General features: G+C 41.1%; 1 protein-coding gene across 1 annotated transcript; it reads right to left on the bottom strand.

The window, feature by feature from the left end:
• Window positions 1-403: 403 nt before the first annotated feature.
• On the bottom strand, window positions 404-17433 carry acer2 (alkaline ceramidase 2). The gene is made up of 6 exons (XM_050044042.1): window positions 17046-17433; window positions 16529-16643; window positions 13233-13374; window positions 11100-11237; window positions 3677-3814; window positions 404-3308 (listed from the first exon to the last, which is right to left on the bottom strand). Exons 1-6 carry the CDS (start codon window positions 17157-17159, stop codon window positions 3122-3124), a joined length of 834 nt encoding a protein of 277 aa, XP_049899999.1. The 5' UTR covers window positions 17160-17433; the 3' UTR covers window positions 404-3121.
• Between the last annotated feature and the right edge of the window lie 870 nt (window positions 17434-18303).

Raw genomic sequence — 18303 nt, 5'->3', positions numbered from 1 at the left:
ACCTCAGCAGCCAGCATACACACACTACTGATTCATTTGTCCACTGTATGCCCAAAAATCTGTATATCTAACACCCTGGTCAGTCTGCTGTGCAGGACCGTGGTGGTTCTGGATATTAATTCAATCACTTTAATCAATTACTTTAATTTTCCTACACAGATAGAAGTATTTTTGGAGTCTTTGTCAGTGCTGAGAGAAATAAAATAATGGATGAGGAGAAACTTTGCCCCCTGGTGGAAAAACAGTGTGTCATCTGTTTCACAGTAACTCAATACATGAGAGACAAAAAGCTACAAAATGTCAAATTAAACATGAAAGAATATTTTTGATACATGCATCATTCCAAAATAATATTGTGTGTGATTTGTAAAAAAATAAAATAAACTAAAATAAACACTGGCAGTCATTTTGAATATTGGCTTGGTTTATTGCATAAAATAAAATAAGTACTAATCTATTACAAATATTTGTTTACAAAACAGGATAAATTATGAAAATAAATATTTCTGTGCAGTTCGTCTGTATTGTCAATGCAGGCAGAGAAAAACTGAGATTATATACACATGTAAGTCTACTAATAAAAGAAAAAAAAAAGAGACTTGACTCATCGTTATGAGATCATAATCATACCTCATGCCAAGACAAACATCATAATGCAGAGGGCAGCATTAAACAGGCCGTCCTGTTCACACCAACGGCTGTATCTGAGGGTGATTCATACACACAGTCCGCCATGGACTGAAAATGAAAAGTATTATTGGGCACGACAACAGCTTTTTTTTTTATCACATTGTCAGTACTGACTCCAAAATTCCTCCTGGAGATAAAACTAAAAAAAAAAAAAAAAAAAAACAGTTTGGCAATACAAAGGTAGTAATCATGCAATATCAAAAACCACTCACCCTTTCATTTTGGCTGCACTTCACTTAGAAAAATATTGTTTTGGATTCAACAAAATATTTCAGCATCTCACAAAAATAGCTTTTTTTTCTTCCTTTTTTCTAAATCATGATCCTTCATTTGACCCTGCGTGCGTGCGCGAGTCGGCGTTCCCAGAAGCCTCTCCATGAGGACGGGAGTCAAATAATAATCGTTAACACAGCTTGAGGCAGTTTTTAAAAACAACTTTTAAAACAATGGTTTGTGGTGAAAAAAAAAAAGCTTTGGTGATCCTTGTCGTTTAGGGTTAGTGTTTTGCAACACCCAGCGTACTTCCCTTTTATATTTCTACAGAATTTCTATTCAGTCCTGCCAAAAGAACACTGATAAGTTAGATGAGGTTTTCAGGTCAGAGCTAATAAAGCCTAATCCGACCCACATCTTAACCAAAACCTTATTCCCAGTTATGTAACGTAATCATTACACTGCATTTCCCCTTTTTAGAGCAAACAGTTTCCAATACATCACACAAGAACACAATGTACCTTCATTTGCTTCTGTTTGATTAAGGCTTTTGCACAGTTTTCAATAATATGTAGCACAAAGTCTAAAATACTGAGCCTGGAATAAATAACCCTGAAGAGAAGTTTAAGAGCTGAGACATCCTGTAAAACAAACAACAAACAAACAAACAAAAAAAAATCTGCCGTGAAATGTTTAGTATGCGAAGATGTTCATGAAGCAAAGTTTTGAGTATTGCTATTATCATCGCAGTGTGCATTTAGCCAACGGCTTTGAGAACCATCTTCATTTTGTGCAAAACATATAATTATCTCCTTGACTAGTCAATCATATTTAAATACATTTTGATTTCACATTCTTTTTTGTTTCTTTTTAATTTGGGTTTTTGGCCAATGTCGAAGGGTACCTGTTCACTCAGTAAAATATGAATGATATGCTTTTCCTTGGAAAATAACTGCATATAACATTGTTAGTTAACACAACTAATACAGAAGTATATTAAACACATTTCTCTTATACTACCTTTTAAAATCACAATAGCATGCTGGAAGCATAACATAATACACCCAGAACAGAGAGAAACGTTTTGCGTGTGTGCGGCTCAATCCCAGGATAAATGTTGGCATTGTACATTGAACAACATGTGGGCAGTTTTAGGCACAAAAACTATTTGGTTATGGTTGGTAAAAGATCATGTTTTGGCTTAAAATACATGCTGTTTGTGGCAGTATCTCTGCTGGAAAAACCACTGCTTTTCATGTCTAAAAAGCCGCAAGAAAAACAGCGACGGGTTGCTACAAAACACCCATGTTTGGTGCCTAAAAAGAGTGCCACATACTGTAGGTGACACCCCATCCACCTCCAGACAAAGTCAGCTAATACACTACCTCACTTTAGAAACGTTGACACAATATGTATGAAATGTAACCTATTTGTGGTTCGCAGAAATGTACAATGCCAACATTTCTTCCAGCGACTGGCCTGTGTGTTTCTGGCATTTCAAATACAAAACGCCCGTCCACAAAGAGGGCAGGCACGACAGCCTGAATCCATTATGCATTTAAAAACACATAAGGCTCGGTGTGAAATACTTGTAACACTTCTGTGGCATCTTATGAACCAGCTTGTTGATTCACTGAGCATAGTTAGATCGGCTAAGCAATATAATATGAAGCATTAATGCATTATGCATTAATCACAGTCAGTGAATCCAGTGCTTTATTGTTTCTAAATATGATTTCATAATGGCCAGACTGCACCTATGAGATGCTATACTTATGTTTATAAAGGCAATACAACGCTTTATAATGAGGTTTTCCGAGTTACTACAAAATGTACAAAACCTTCTTCTTATTAAAGAAGCCTGAAATGCATAATACTAATACTGACATGATCTCATAAACAAAGCCTGAGAGTATGTTTTTAACACTGTTAAGGTTTCTTGGCTTTGATACTGTGTTGTTTAAAAAGTCACCCTTTCATCGTCATGTTAGACTAATTTTGTAACACCTTTTGTTCTTTGACAGAGTTGCATAAATACTGTTGTGTAATGACACCAGACAGGGATGGAAAAAGGACAACATAAATCCTCACAGTTGGCCACAACGTGCATCACCTACATCACCTGGTCACAAGTGGCCGCAGAGATGCCGTATTGTTCAGACACATCCTGCTGAGAAGTGTTAAAGCACGACCAGCAGAGCAGCACACTTGAGTCCCCTTATGTGACCTTGATGGCAGTCTTCTTGTGGAGGAAGAGGAAGGAAATGTAGGGCACGCCGATGAAGGCCCATTTCTCGTTGGGCCAGAACATGATGACCGGTCCTCGCTCCGGGGCCTCGGTCGCGACGTCGAAGTAGGCGAAGCAAACGCAACCCAAGTAGGAAGCCAGGCAAATGAGGATGTGCCTGTAACAGCAAGAGGAGTTTGGATGAATGAGTGAACTGCCTGAGAAATGGGTCGCTAAATATATCCGGGTGCTGCCTCTGTTATTTGAGTCTCTAAAAACTCACTTTGTTAGAGGAATACATCACCCGCAAAATTACCATTTGTATGTAGAGTTATTCACAGCATGAGTAATTGATATACATATGGTCATTTGCTGGTGAAGTATTCATTTAAATATAGACAGAAATGACCTGATAAAAGCTTTTTGTAGTGTAACAGCAGAAGTTTTGATAATAGTAACCTAACTAATGTCAAAAGAGTAGCCATTATTCTGACCCCTATAATCGTCCACACTACAGTAAGTTTTCTGAGTCTTTTTTGAGCTTACCAAGCACAGTGTAAGTAGGGAAAGTTGACAGATGACCACATCTCACAGAATATCCTGTCACTGATCCAACAAAGCAGAGCCAGTGCCCACCAGATCCCTGAGACCAGACCCAACTTGAACACACGTGGGTTTTCACACCTGCAATGACGAAACAGAGCACTGAGAAACATGAACAACTGTGAAAACACACACAAGTTCACACAAGTTTTGACAGCTGAGAAATAATCGAACTTACACATAACGCCTAACGTAGTATGTTTTCATTTTATGTCACAAACCCCCCCCAAAAAATCCCAAATAAGACATTTTTTGCCGTCTTTGATGGGCAAGTCTCAAAGTGAAAGAGAAGCAATTTCACGCAGTCTAAAAGAGAGTGTGACAATAAACGAAATAAAACATGTCAATATATCTGCAAGCATTTCAGAGACTGAGATAAGTTGTTGCTAATAGTTTAGCTTTCTGATTACTGGAGACAAACGCTCAAGGCTGCGGCTTCATGTCCACATTAATGTAGCTATCGTTAGAGCCTCAGATCACGGTTTGTCCTTCACTTCACTCCCCACCGCTACAGACCAGCTTGCAGTGAGGAGAGCAGGCAGCACCTCTGGAGTTGGGGTCGCCAGTCAGTGGCTGCAGCAACCTGAAACCCAGCGCCATGCGACTGGACAACCCCGACTCCCCTGGCCACCAGCCCGGTGTGTCACCCAGCGCTGGGGGGTTTGCGCTAGCTGAATTCAAGCTGCTACAGACACCGTCCGAGAGTCCATCTCTTGAGCTGCGGCCTGCTCTCCTCCTGTGGAAACACTCCACATCAGTGGGGAGCAAGGTGAAGGGATGGTGGGGTGGCTAACGTTAGCGTGCTAATTCTTGTCTCATTTGTCATCTGATTAACAGGGAGAAAGAGCAGAGGGAGGAGGATCTGAGCGAATGTGTTGCATCCAACTGTACACTGCAAAAAGACCAAATAAAGCAATGCATGTAAAACACTGGGTTACTGAATGAAGTGCGTGCATATGCCCAAGGTCGTCTGGTAGGACAGAGAGGAGGAGAAGGATGTAATTTTGAATTATGCTGGGTTTCTTTCTGCCTACCCGAGCTTTAAGACTCCAAAACAGCAATAATTAACGACCATAGGGTGAGGATGTCTCTCTCAGAATACACTGGGCACTGTGTCCAGTTTTGGTTGTGTACAAATCCCCCCTGCTTGTTATGAGGTTTTGTAATGATTTTACTGCCTGTGATGTCCACTCTTAGCTAGGGTGCTATAGTTACAACTGAAATATGTTCATACCAGGAAGACAAATTATATGTTAGCACATTTATTTTTAGATGAGGGGATTATCTTCTCTTTCTTTTTGGAGCCTGACAGAACTGTCCGAGGCATTCTGGTCTCTGCACACATATCTCAGAGTGGACACTCCACTGACCTACAGAGACATGTGCTAATCCAACATGCGGCTGATAAAACTATTCTTAGTAGTGTCCTCCTTAGACATACCAGTTAGAGCCCTGCTGCTGGCTGAGGCCAAAACAAAGACAGGGGCAAGGAGGCCTGACCGAACTGTGCTGATGATGCAACTGTTTAGTCACTGTGAGACAGTGTGTCACCTTCCCTTATGACTGGGCATTTCATGAAGTCATAGTATTTTACGAGCCTTTAATTTGAGTTGCCATTGTTTCAAGGTGAAAGGAAATGTTGGAATGACGCAAACATTTTGCATAAAGTATGACAACATAGTAAGATTTCAATAAACAAGAAGCATCTCTCAGCTGCAGAGGCCATGGAAACTGCTGGTCTACAGTGAGTGAGCGGCCATGACGTCTCTGTGACAGTGGAAAGAACAGTAAAGACATTTTGCCATTTTAAAGCTAACTTATGGAGCTTTTTATCACCTTATAAAGTTGTTAATGCAAATGTATTAGCCAACAGTTGCTTTGCATTAACATGAATGAGTTCAACATTCACTCTCATTTAAAGCACTTGGTTTTAGTCTCACTTGCCGCTCCACTATGTTTTGCATTTAACAATTAACAAGTATAACATTTGTTTTAAAATTGTCATCTTCATTTAAAAAGCACCAAAATCAGGATAAATAATGTAATTTGTAAAAACAACAAAAATGGCGGTAATACCTAGGGGTGTAACAATCAATCGATCTGCATCGATATATCGATTCAATGATATATCATTGATGCAAAGTGAAAACATTGCTCCATATCACCATCTTTGGGTTACGCCTCCATTTTGAAACTCTGTCACACAGAGTCAAACAGCAGCAGGCAGACAGTGGCAAGCAGCCAAGAGATAAACATAACGTTATTAACTTGAAAATTAATCAGCAGTGTGGAAATGTTTTCAATTTCAGAGAAAATACGGGTCAACAGACAAAGCATATGCCTTGTGTAAACAATGCCGTTATAAGATAAAACACAAAGCACCTGCCTAGGCTGCTTTTATTAAACAATGTTTAGCTGAAATAACGTGTTTGCAGGCTAAAAGTCAACCATGCTGCTCAGTTGAGAGATGTAAGAGATGAGTAAGAAAAATCATAAATAGTATGTGTAATTTGTGAAGCTACGAGTAGAGTTGCTAGGCTGATTTATGCAATGTAAAAGTGCTCAACCTGATAAAAGGTAACAAGCAAAAACACTTTTGTCAATAAACCTTTACAGCTATTATTAAGGCGAATATTATACTTTTGTTAAGTGATGTTGCTGTTAATCCATGTTTTATGGCTGTTAAAGGAAGTTTGCCTTCGAGAAGTTTAGGAAAAAGATGATGGTTTGGGTTCAAATGAAACATTTCTTTCACAGTGTTTTCTGGCAGAAAGCCCTGAAGGCTGACTTACTCCACGAGCTGTTCTTTGTGTGTTAATGGAGTCAATTTAAAGTAAACTTAACTGCACTTATCTTTTATGGCCAAAAGCAAAAAAGGATCAGGGTTGGCAGGTACTTCTGTAACCGACTGTGTTAAATGGGCATATGATATCGTCTCTTATTGATCGCAGGGCCCTATATCACAACGACTCAAAATGGTCTTGTGGCAGACTTTGTAACATCTGCAAATATGACATAGTTGTCCAAAGAATCAATATAATATTGAATCGTGATTAAACTGGTGATTTACATCCTGGTAATACGACATATCACACTGTTGAGCTTTATCACTGCAAGTAAAATTCCTTCACATTCCCACAATGACCACTATCACATTACATGTCGTCAACTGATCCTTTGTTTACATAGAAAATATTGATGAGTGCCGTTTCAATGCTTAAATGAAGCTCAATAGTTGTAGAGAAAAGTCATACAGTCAGTGAAATGTCTCAGAAATGTTGGTAAACGTTAGATATGGTTTTGTAACTCATACTGACCACCATAAGCAACGCTATGGCAGCAAAACCTCTGAGTACAATGTGCGTCATGACAAAGACTGTGTTTTGTCTTCTTTCAAAAGACACAGCCTCACATTATGTGAAGAAAGTCAATGAATGAACCAAACTGGAAACATGTCAGTATATGTTACATAATTGGACCACAGAGGGGGCAGATATAAGTGGTGTCATGGCTGCTCATCAGCAACAGGAAGTACAAAAATAGATGACCAATGATACAACTTTCCAGAGGGAAATAGGCCATTAAACTGCCATCAATATTCTATTATATTGTTAAGTGTTTCGATCGGTTATATTCACATGAGAGCTGTGCCTCGGGGACTGCACTAAGCCAGCTATAGGCTCGGTTACTGCCTTTACATACAGTGCAACTGCCATAAGACAAATCCATCGCCGCACAGCTGGATATCTGGTGCCTATCAGCTCAAACAGAAGCATGTCAGATAAGACACATGACATGAAACAAGGACTTCTCCTTAAAGACGCAAGGGCTCATGAGTGTGATAGAAAGTTTGACTGTGGGAGGCGGTGATAAGTAAAGGAAAGGACAGTCTGTCTATCTGGGGTGGAGCACTGCTGAGATGCTTCTCTCACCCAGGGGAAAAGAAAGGAAGAGGCTCCATAGGATCAGCATAGGATTTCTCAACGACGCTGGTGGTCTTCATTCATTGGTTTTAATAATATAAATGCTTAGCTTCCATTTGAGATGCCAGTGCTCTATTAAACAATGAGTAATACAATGAACAATGAATAATAACAAGTCATGTTGTATTGCTCATACATACATGAGTCTGAGCCGACAGGAAACGAGCCGTCAGACTGGCTGTAAACAAGCTGGATTATCTTAACATCTTTATTGTGAGGTAAAACTGAACGTGAGCATCCCCTCGATGTTGGTAATTATCCCTCAGTGCACTGGGAAAACGTGTTTACGCACAGCTGTACGGTTGATCAAGCTGCATCAGGGAGGCTGTCTGTAAACTACAGTATGACGGGTGTGTACAACAAATAGTTTGGGTACATTTCTCCGTTTCTGTTCACGAAAATTTTGCCAAGATTCCTACATTGATGTATTTATAGGTCACAGTAAAAATGCAGGCAGAGAATGGTAAAGAAGAGACAGTGGAAGACAGAGATAGCTTTTAAACACCCCTATTTTAACTTTCAATATTGGTTCAAATATGTTGTCTTTACAAAATATGCTTTACTTCCAAATATGTTCAAAATGATCGTCTGACTATACTTGCACTTCTCACCCTATCAAACTTTTAGCGAGGTCAACACGTTCAAAGATCTCTAACAAACTTGATGAGTTACAATGTTGGGCAACACTGTTTGGATAGTCCGCCTGCAGATATTTTACAGAGTATTTGTAACATTTCAGTAGCTTTTAGTTGAGACTCAACAATCCCACTGTTTCTCTTTATTCTGTAAATGTTTAACAGATGATCTTTAGAGTATATGTGACAGTTCATAAACATATCTACACGTTCTCAGAATAATCGAACCTGTTGTTGAACTTAAAGCAACTCTTACCTTTCTGGCATTTCACACAGCACTTAGAAAAAATTTGAACATACACAACTCCTGCCTCCCTCCAAAGTCCCAACCCCCCCCCCTCCATTACGTCCTCATTATGTCTATGATAGACGTAGGTGTTGGCAAGGTAACGTTAGCTACACAGAAGAGGAGAGCGAGTGTAACATTACACCCAAGACAGTCAAACGCAACCCCGGAGTTTTAAAACTCAACCGGAGTCAGTGATGACTGATGAGTTTTAGAATAAGGTTACAGTGCTAATGTTAGATAGTAGCGTTAACTTTGCTAGTAAGTAGAAACGCACAAGGAAGATAACGTTAATGTATCAGAGGCTACAATACAGTAGGCTAACGTTAGCCATTAGCAACTGGATGCTGTGTTGTCTGTGAAGAGATGTTACGCGAGCGGTTACGTCAGTCAGAGGCCTCCACGTGATTGGTCAGAGTTTTCTTAGAACCATATGAGGATGATATAATTATGAGTTTTTATCTCTGGTGGAATTCACTTACATTTTAGTGTGCCATCAGCTTATTAATAGCAATTAACCTAAACAAAAAAAGCAAAAATTTCCAGAAAGGTAAGTGTCGCTTTAAGTGAATAATTCAAGTTCAACTACAGTTTTCTGAGAATATGTGGTGAATTGTTAGATATACTTTATAGATAGACATCTACGGACAAAGTGAAAATGCTGAATTGTTGAATCTCAACAAATAAGCTGTTGAAATGTTACTAAACTATCTATAGGTGGACTATCCAAATATAGTGTCATCCAATATTGTTACGACAGAAAGGAAATGATGGCAAAACTATGAAAATAAGACACGAGTTGTAGTAAACCAGAATCATCCTGTATGCTAAAGCTGCCCCCTAACGGTCGACCAAACGTTAGTTGACCAGAAAGGTCATTAGTCAGCAAGATTTCATTGGTTGCTCAGTCATAGAAAAACAAAACAACGACAAAAAAACCCATTAAAACTCTATCAGGAGCTGTGTCATGTCAAAAAAAAAAAAAAAAAAATCAAAATTATATGACTGGACCATGTGGGACTTTAATTTGAAAGGACAGACACAGTAAGTGTCCACGCTCAGCAGTCAGACAGGAGTCAGGTTAATTTCCAGGGCTGGTACCTGCGGTTATTGCACAGGCTAGTTAATAACATGTCGGACAGGAAATCCAAAGTGTGGGATCATTTTGAGAAGGTGAAGGACGAACCCAAGGTGAACTCATCTTCATTGGTCGACTACAAACATGACGTATCATCTGAAACATGGAAGTAGCTACATGCCCATTAGCCACTTAGCACAATCATTACTGCTTTGCCCACAGCGTCATTAACAGGCGGCTCGCTCAGTGTGTGACGTGCACTTGTAGATAAAATATAGGCCTATATTAATGAAGGTTCATTAGTACGGTTTGTATTTCTCTGTAATGTAGCACAGTGTTAACAATGTTACTGATACTATTCTTTCTCACACCTTCAACTCAAACCATTGTGTTGCCCCGCCCAGAATATAGAATTCAATAATGAAATTAATATTGTAAACTTAATATTAATTTATTGTAACCTTAGCTCTCTCATGCACAGAACCAGTTTTCAGACATAATCACTTTGGTTTGTCTCACTACTCTCCTTCATGAACAACTCAGCTATTACAGCACAACTATGACTGGTATTTTTGCTTCGGCAGTAATATTTGTGATGAATGTCCTATACACAGGACAAGCTGTTCTTGTTCAACTGGAAGTGACTTGGCTGACAGCCATACTGTAAAAAAAAAAAAGCAAACAACAAATAAGTCTGTCGTTTCTGAGGGCAAAAGTCCGTCGGCCAGGGCCACAGGAATGCTCTTCCCACTTAGCAGAACAAAAACAAGCAGCCTCGACAGATGACTGGCACTTTCAGTAATGTGAGGAATAACTAACAGGTTGAACAATGGATGACTTAAGGTTTCAAGACTGACGGTGGTGAGTAAGGGATGTGGGAAACGGAAACAACAGAGCAGCCCCACATTGCTTTGACGGAAGAAGGCAACACACACACACACACACACACACACACACACACACAGAAGGGCACGAGTGGCTTGTTGTGTGTTTTCAGGAACATTCTTTCACATCATAAGGTCCTATAATTAGCCGGGAACAGACAGCGTGTCATACGTAAGCACACAAGGCCAGAGGTGACATGTTAATGTACTGTCGACTGCAGCAGCTACATCTTTGCATTGTTTCCCTGGACACAATCCAAGTAATGACTTCCATTACAGATTTCACTGACTGGACAACACTGAACCACTGACATGGTCATTGATATCTGCTGCTGCATTGTCGGCAGATTATTTGAGCCCCTAAGGAGATCGGCAACCATCAGATGAGTCCGCACCTTCAACATTCTTCTCATATCAAATATTAGGAGCTACTTTGTGACTTAAATGCCGCTGCATCACATTGACCTGCCCACACTCACCTCTGCTGTTTCTTCACTAACCTTTTAAGCTCGGTAATGAGCAGCACGGTGCAGGGGATGCCCAGAGTCATCAGTGACAATGAGTTAACGACAGGTTTAACAAAGGCCAGCCCAGTGGTGATCCCCGACAAGATGCCAATGACCACTTTGAACCTTGTCCTAAAATTGAAAAAGGAAAACATATCAGACAAACAAAAGTTGCAGCAATGTTGCACTCTGAGCAGAATTGTGAAACTCAGACAGAACATCTGAAAGCTCTTCCCAGAAAGCACTGTAACATTCAGATAATAAACAAGAATCACTCAGCTACCGGGGGGGGGATTTTTAAGTGACAGCCTGAAGTGAAAGAGCAGCCATGACGGCTCTGTGAGAATGGAAAGAGAAGTAAAGACATGTGATGCAGCTTTTACTGGTGTCAGCTATCTCAGACAGGCCTATTATTAAACAGGCAGTCACAGCAGTGGGGACACATCATGTGACAAAACAATGTCCTACAGTGGGCCACACTGATTGTGTGTCTACCTGACATACAACATAAAACGGGCGTCCGCCTTGAAATTAATTTCATGTGAAAAGAGACAGGGAAAAAAAACAAAACAGAAAACACAGTGATTTCTTTTGTTTGATTGTAAAAGCATGTCTTTAATTTTGTGTAACACAACTACCGCTGCATCAAACACCTACAGCTGTGTGTACACAAAGTTACAGTACACTCTTAGAAATAAAGGTGCTACGTAGAACCATAGAGGGTTCTTTGGCTTGTCCTGATAGCAGAATCCTTTTTGGTTCCTGGTAGAGCCTTTTATTATGGCTCCACCTGGGATCTCTTAGAGGGATCTACATAGAGCCCAACATTATGGTTTTACTTGGAACCATCTGTAAAAGGTTTCACCCGGAACCCCCGATGATACCCCTCTTCTGTCAGCATGGAATGGGTTCCGCTTGGTTCCTGCCCCTAATTTTGAACTGTCCAGAGAATTTTGACCAAAAATAATTTGGTTCGGAAACCAAAAATTTGGGTCTTAGCTGGAACCAAAAAGCAACAGATTTTTCATAACCAGAAGTATTTTACAGGTTGGAAAAACAGGATGAAGAAGGCAACAACAGAGAAGTCAAATTGGAAATTGTTAGGGAAAAAAAGAGGATGCAGTGGTTTCATTAACAGTTGGGTTTTTTGGATAAACAATAACGAAACAAACATCTGTGAGAACAAAAGCTTGCAGGTTATCAGTGCAATCTGGTGCTGTTCACTTCTGCTGTGCGTTGTGTAACGCCCTCTGAGGATGACACATCTTTAATTACAAAGGTCCTGCTCAGCGCTGGTGGAAACATGGGCTGGTCCTGATCTGAACCAGTTCAAGAACCAGAGCTTCTTTGGTGGAATAGGGGTATGACAGGTTCTACAGACAAGCAACTACTTGCACCATTTGACACTGGCACATGGTGAGGTCTGAAACGAAGGACTCAGTGGGGATGGAGCACCTGCCGCAGCACGCGAATGTGCCGCCTGCAATCATTTTGACTTGACCAGTGGACTTTTGGAATTTCAGCACACTATGTGCTATTGAATGGCATGGGACGAAGGTAAAGACATCAGCTACATTGTAAACATTACTGTCCCCATACTTCCATGCGTCCTTTATGTTGGCACAGTTGTACCCAATAAATGGCACTGGAGTGCAGAGTCAAAAGTTTCACCAACACCACCCAAGGCAGACAGTGGTGGTCTGTGAGGCCACGATATACATCCTGGCATGCAGATGGAGATATCTTTTCACTATTTATTATTATATATTACTGATTTGTTCTGTTCCGCCACCATTTAAATTTCTCTGTCGTCTCCTACGATGTTATCTCACTTGAACTACACTACACTGCCCCCACGATGTCTCATGGTACTGCTCCGTTCTGTCCGTATCTATAAGCTTTCAGAAAATGTGCACAAATATGGACTAAATGAATGCAGAGTATGGACAAAAGGCTCCGTCCGTCTCCACCTACGTATCTAACATTGAGCATAAATGAGCCCTTAGTCTTACCAAGAACCCTTGAAGAACAATTTCTCCAAAAAGGATTCTTGAGAAGCAAGTGGTTCTGGGTAAAACCTCAGCTCTTCAGGAGGAAACCTTATTTCCAACAGTGTAGTTAACATACCGATCCCTCCTGAACATCCTGGGTAGGTATCTCTTGGGAAACCACATGGCTATGGCACACATAAGCACCCATAATATGGCCAACTCGTCCAGCATCTGTCCAAGGAAACTGAGGGTGGCGTGAAAATACGTCGACCCAATACCTGAAAGAAAGACACAAAGAAAAGCACAAATGTTTGTCAGAAGAGAGACACCATCTGTAGTTCAGTTCAGTGTGTTAACAAGGCCACAATAAAGAGTGTCAAAGGTGATCAGTGAAATCCTATAATGTCCATTTGGAAGTTAAGTCAAAGAGTTATATTAGTTAAGACTGGACAGTTTGCATCAGGAGCTAAAAACTTTGCGGGCCACTATGAGCAGTCAAAACTGTGTACTGTCCAGTGAACAGCTGACATGTCCCTGTTTCCATAGATCAAATGGGAAAAGTCGCCAATGTCACCTCTAAATGAGACCAGTTTAAACAGATTACAAGTGCCAAACACAAAAGCAGCTTAAGAAACCTGCGCCGCTCTAAACAAAGAGCGACACAGGAATAAACAAGTTAATTACAAATAGTTACTTGGAAATCAGCGTTACTGCTACTGGGAGTTTTGAAATTCAGCGGACGGATGGATCAGTCAGTGCCCCTCTGTTATCACGGTCCAACAGACCTTCTGTTATCACAATAATCTGTTGTCATAACAGGAGATTCCTACAGTTCAACAGACTACTTATCCAAATGGGGGTGCTGCTCCCAGTCAGAAGTTACTAATCATGACAACCTGTCAGCGTGCTCGCATATCACTGGCAGTCAAAACAGAGACCACCTTAACTTTCTCATGGAGATAGAGCTGAAACGATTATTAATCAATCAGTGATCTACAGAACATTAATCAGCAACTACTACAAACATTAATTGGATCCAACTTCCCAAATGTGTATATAAGCTAGTTCATTCTGTCCTCTATGATGGTAGATTAAATATTTGGGGGTTGTGGACTGTTAGTTGGACAAAAAGAGGAATGTGAACACAGCTGAGGCCAAAACCAAAAAGGCAGCTAGGTGTTGTTTTCCTACTAGAACCTATGGGGTTGTTTTTCTGCTGCGGTCAAAGGTCGTCCCAGCTACAGAGACAGTGGAGATGAAACCATGTGTCCCCTTGTCGGCTGTGTTTTTGAAGTTTTACAGCCACCAGATTCTTTACAACGGCCGCAGTAAGAGCTGCTAAGCCACATATATGAGCATTTGTGGTATGGAACAGAAATGTATGATTACTTTGATGACTGGTTTGGAAGGCAGCAGGTGTTGAACAGGAGACATGGGACTACTCTGACATGAAAAGACAAGATTAATACAAAGCTACACAGTCCAGAATGAGAAGACGCGACCCATTTCACATCTGACCCGTAGTTCAAGCTCAGTTATGCAAATCCCATTCAACAGCTACTCAGTTATCATCCAGTAAAGTCACCTCTCTGTAACATTGGGAGGTCTGTCGGGTTATCTGTGCTGACAGTGCAGCCGGGGTGCTTTCATAACAGCTGTAAGGGAACAAGACACTGTAATCTCTTTAGGACTGTTCTGTTATTTACATACAGTAGCCCCATTTAGGACTGACATACTGTGTCAAATCAAATAAAATCTAGGCAATAGGCATATTCATCCCACCAATGAATAAGCCCAGTCATGATTAAATGTTTTTCTAAGAGGGTAAAGTGATTCAGGGCAACCTAAAGCTATGGCTGAGGACAGTTGACAGAGTGAATGTATAACTCATGTACAGCTCTTTAGTTGTATTCAAATGTCCTTTTTTTGTAAGAGCACCAATAGCCGATGAAGGTATTTTTCAACAATATCGCAATATTTGATATTTTCCATATCGCCCAGCCCTATATTGTTGGAAAATACTTAAAGAATGACTTTTACAATAACCAGAGACCACGGTGACATATTTTAATAGCTTGTTTTGTCCAACTAACAGTCCAAAAACCCCAAATATCCAGTTTACTGTCACAGAAGATTCCAAGAACTGGAAGATGTTCACATTTGAGAGGCTAAAACCAGTGAATTTTTGCATTAAAAATGAAGTCCAGTGTGTAGGAATCAGGGCCATCTGATGGCAAAGGTGGTATATAATATTCTTAACTATGTTTTCATTAGCATTATATTGTTACCTTAGAATGAGCTCTGTAAATCTACATAAAGGAGCTTGGCCTCTTCCATGGAGTACATGTTGTTCTACAGCAGCCCAGAACAGAGAAACCAAACACTGGCCCTTTTACACAGAGATGCTGCTACAGGGCCGCTACAAAGTCCCTTCTTCACGCCTCCATTGCATTTTTACACAGAACTAAATGTCGGCGGCATCATGTCGCTCCAGTGTGCGATTTTAGATAACATGCCGGCAGCATGAAATCAAAAGAGGCGTGACATGTAACACAACTGTGTCAGCCTCTAGTGTCATACATGTTGGCAGCGCTTTATAAAGAATAACAACGGCATAACATGGCGATAACAATCATTTACAGTCCCTTTTACACGGCGGCCTATCTCGTCTATTGCTCGGAGGGTATGAGCTCCAGAACTTCATTGTTTTCCCAATGTGCAGACATTTTTGGCTGCTGTTCCTCTTCAAGTTAGCTGTCAACTGCATTTAGCTACTTTTTAAATCTCCCACGGTAGGTTGCAAGCATAACACATTGTCAAAACATCACACCCGTGACCTGATCCCATCCTACTGGCTGTCCCTTTCGTTTTGGCGCTGCTATGACCACCACTGCCAGCATAAAGGCGAGACAACTCTGTCCCCCAATTCCCAAATTGTACCTTTTCTACAGAATGTCAAGGCGCCTTAACAGTGTGAAATTCCCACTTTGAAGAAGCAGTGTAAAAGGGGCTACTAGCTCTATATAAAGCCACTCACATTGGCCATTGTAGTTCTCCTACATGCTTGGAAGATGGGAGAAGTTTCAGTTCTGCAACCTCACCACTAGATGCCACTAAATCCTACACACTGGACCTTTAAAGAGTTCATTGTTAATTTTCTGTCAAACTAATTAATAGGCTTATTGTTTCAGCAGTAGTGTATTTTCTCATATAAGATTAGGCCTATTACAATTATACACTACAGCAGATTGGAGGATGTTTTAAGCTACAATAAAAGATGCATGAGATGACACATTACACTGTACAAACTGTAATAATAACTGGTTATGTGATTTGTTAGCTGAGGGATGTTGAAGTGAAATTGAGATGATGAATGTCACCCATAAAGCTGAACAGAAACACAGAAGGTCAAAAGGTCATCGCACAACTTACCAACCACAACTAGCAGAATCCATATGAGGTAAATCCCACTGTTGAAATGTGTTGCATATTGGCGGAACAAGCACATTAATATGGGCGGCAAAACAAAAAACAAAAAGTTGCTGATCTGAAATGATAAACAAAGGAAAAGCTATGAGCAAAAAAATACATCACAGTTGAGCCGATCGTGCAGCTCAATGACATCATGCTTGTCAAAAAGTTGATCAGTGCGCGAGCCTCGCTGGCCTTTAACAAAGTTGGCAGCCAGTGAAAATGAAGACAAGCAACATTTGTACCCTGATGCTAACATTACACATCAAGATGCTGAAGCTGAGAAGCAGCCCAAACTGCCCAAAGTCAGTTTAACTCACAGCTAGCTACAGGCTAACCTGCGAATAAGAAAGCAGTGCAGTACAAAGAAAAACAAAGGCAGGGAAGCTGAGGTCCAGTTAGCTGTGACTGTACACATAACTGTATTATGCAAAAACAAAAAAGACAGCACACATCGTTAGCTAACGTTCAAACCGACCGTGTTGTAAAATTCAGCGATGCTGGGGTAAATTAGGTAATTGCCTTCACACCAGTCCACCTCGGAGCTGCCAGCCTGCAACTGGTCCCAAAAAATCAGATTAACGTTACTCATGTCTGGACTAGTCCTGTCGGATGGACAGTGCAGAGCAGACAACACTCAAAAAAAAAAAAAAAAAAAAAACACTCGAGGAAAAGTCACTCTCTGTCGGCTCGTTGCTCATACGCTAGATGTGGACGTGTTGAGACCCGACACGACTATGTGCTAAACTACAGAAATCGTCCCTGAGCTGCATTTTAAATCCTCAGTCCTTCCACAAAGCCTCCTGCTTGTCGTGACGCTCTGTACTGTGCATTGACAGCTGCTCGGTCTGTGGCCAGAGAGTGTGCAAGCGCCGCGAGAGGGTTCACGCCTGTCTGCTTCCGGCTTCGGTGTCACGTGACCAGCAGCGAGATGTGCCTGTATACATCTCGCGGGAACGCGCACCTACGACAGTTGCACTTTGCTTTTCCATTTTGTGATACGTTGCACCTCTACTTAACTTGATTTTTTCGCATCTGTCAGTTACTTTACAGATTTATAGACTATCATAACACCCAACATGAGTGTTTACAATATGATACTTTAACTAAAAATTAAGCAATCTGACAGTATATTATATAGGCCTAAGTGTATTAAAATCAGCTTCATTCCAACCAGTAACAACATTAAAATGCTGCATTGTCTATCCTGATCCGATGCCCGAACCACTTCAACTGACCCCTTTCGACGCTCTGCTCTGAGCTCCCCCCGGATGTCCGAGTTCCTCACCCTATCACTAAGGCTGAGCCCAGCCACCCCATGGAGGAAACTCATTTCGGCCGCTTGTATCCACGATCTCATTCTTTTGGTCACCACCCAGACCGCCGGTGTTTCGGGTACGTCCCACTGGTAGGAGGCCCCAGGGGAGACCCAGAACATGCTGGAGGGATTACATATCTCATCTGGCCTGGGAACGCCTTGGGGTCCCCCAGGAGGAGCTGGAAAGTGTTGCTGGTGAGAGGGATGTCTGGGGTGCTCTGCTCGGCCTGCTGCCCACGCAACCCGGCCTCGGATAAGCAGTTGAAAATGGATGGATGGATACACCACTAGCAGGGGTCACTATCATTTTTACTCTTAATTTTGATCGGCCCCACTTAAAATACCAAAAGTAGTAGCAAGTTTAGCTGATTATGAGCTTTATTTGAGCTTTATTTACTTACGTAGATGAAAGATACAT

Source organism: Epinephelus moara, chromosome 5, assembly GCF_006386435.1.
Source record: "Epinephelus moara isolate mb chromosome 5, YSFRI_EMoa_1.0, whole genome shotgun sequence".
Classification (NCBI taxonomy): domain Eukaryota; kingdom Metazoa; phylum Chordata; class Actinopteri; order Perciformes; family Serranidae; genus Epinephelus; species Epinephelus moara.
The sequence above is the reverse complement of the archived record's forward strand: the minus strand, read 5'-3'. Positions and strand labels throughout refer to the sequence as shown.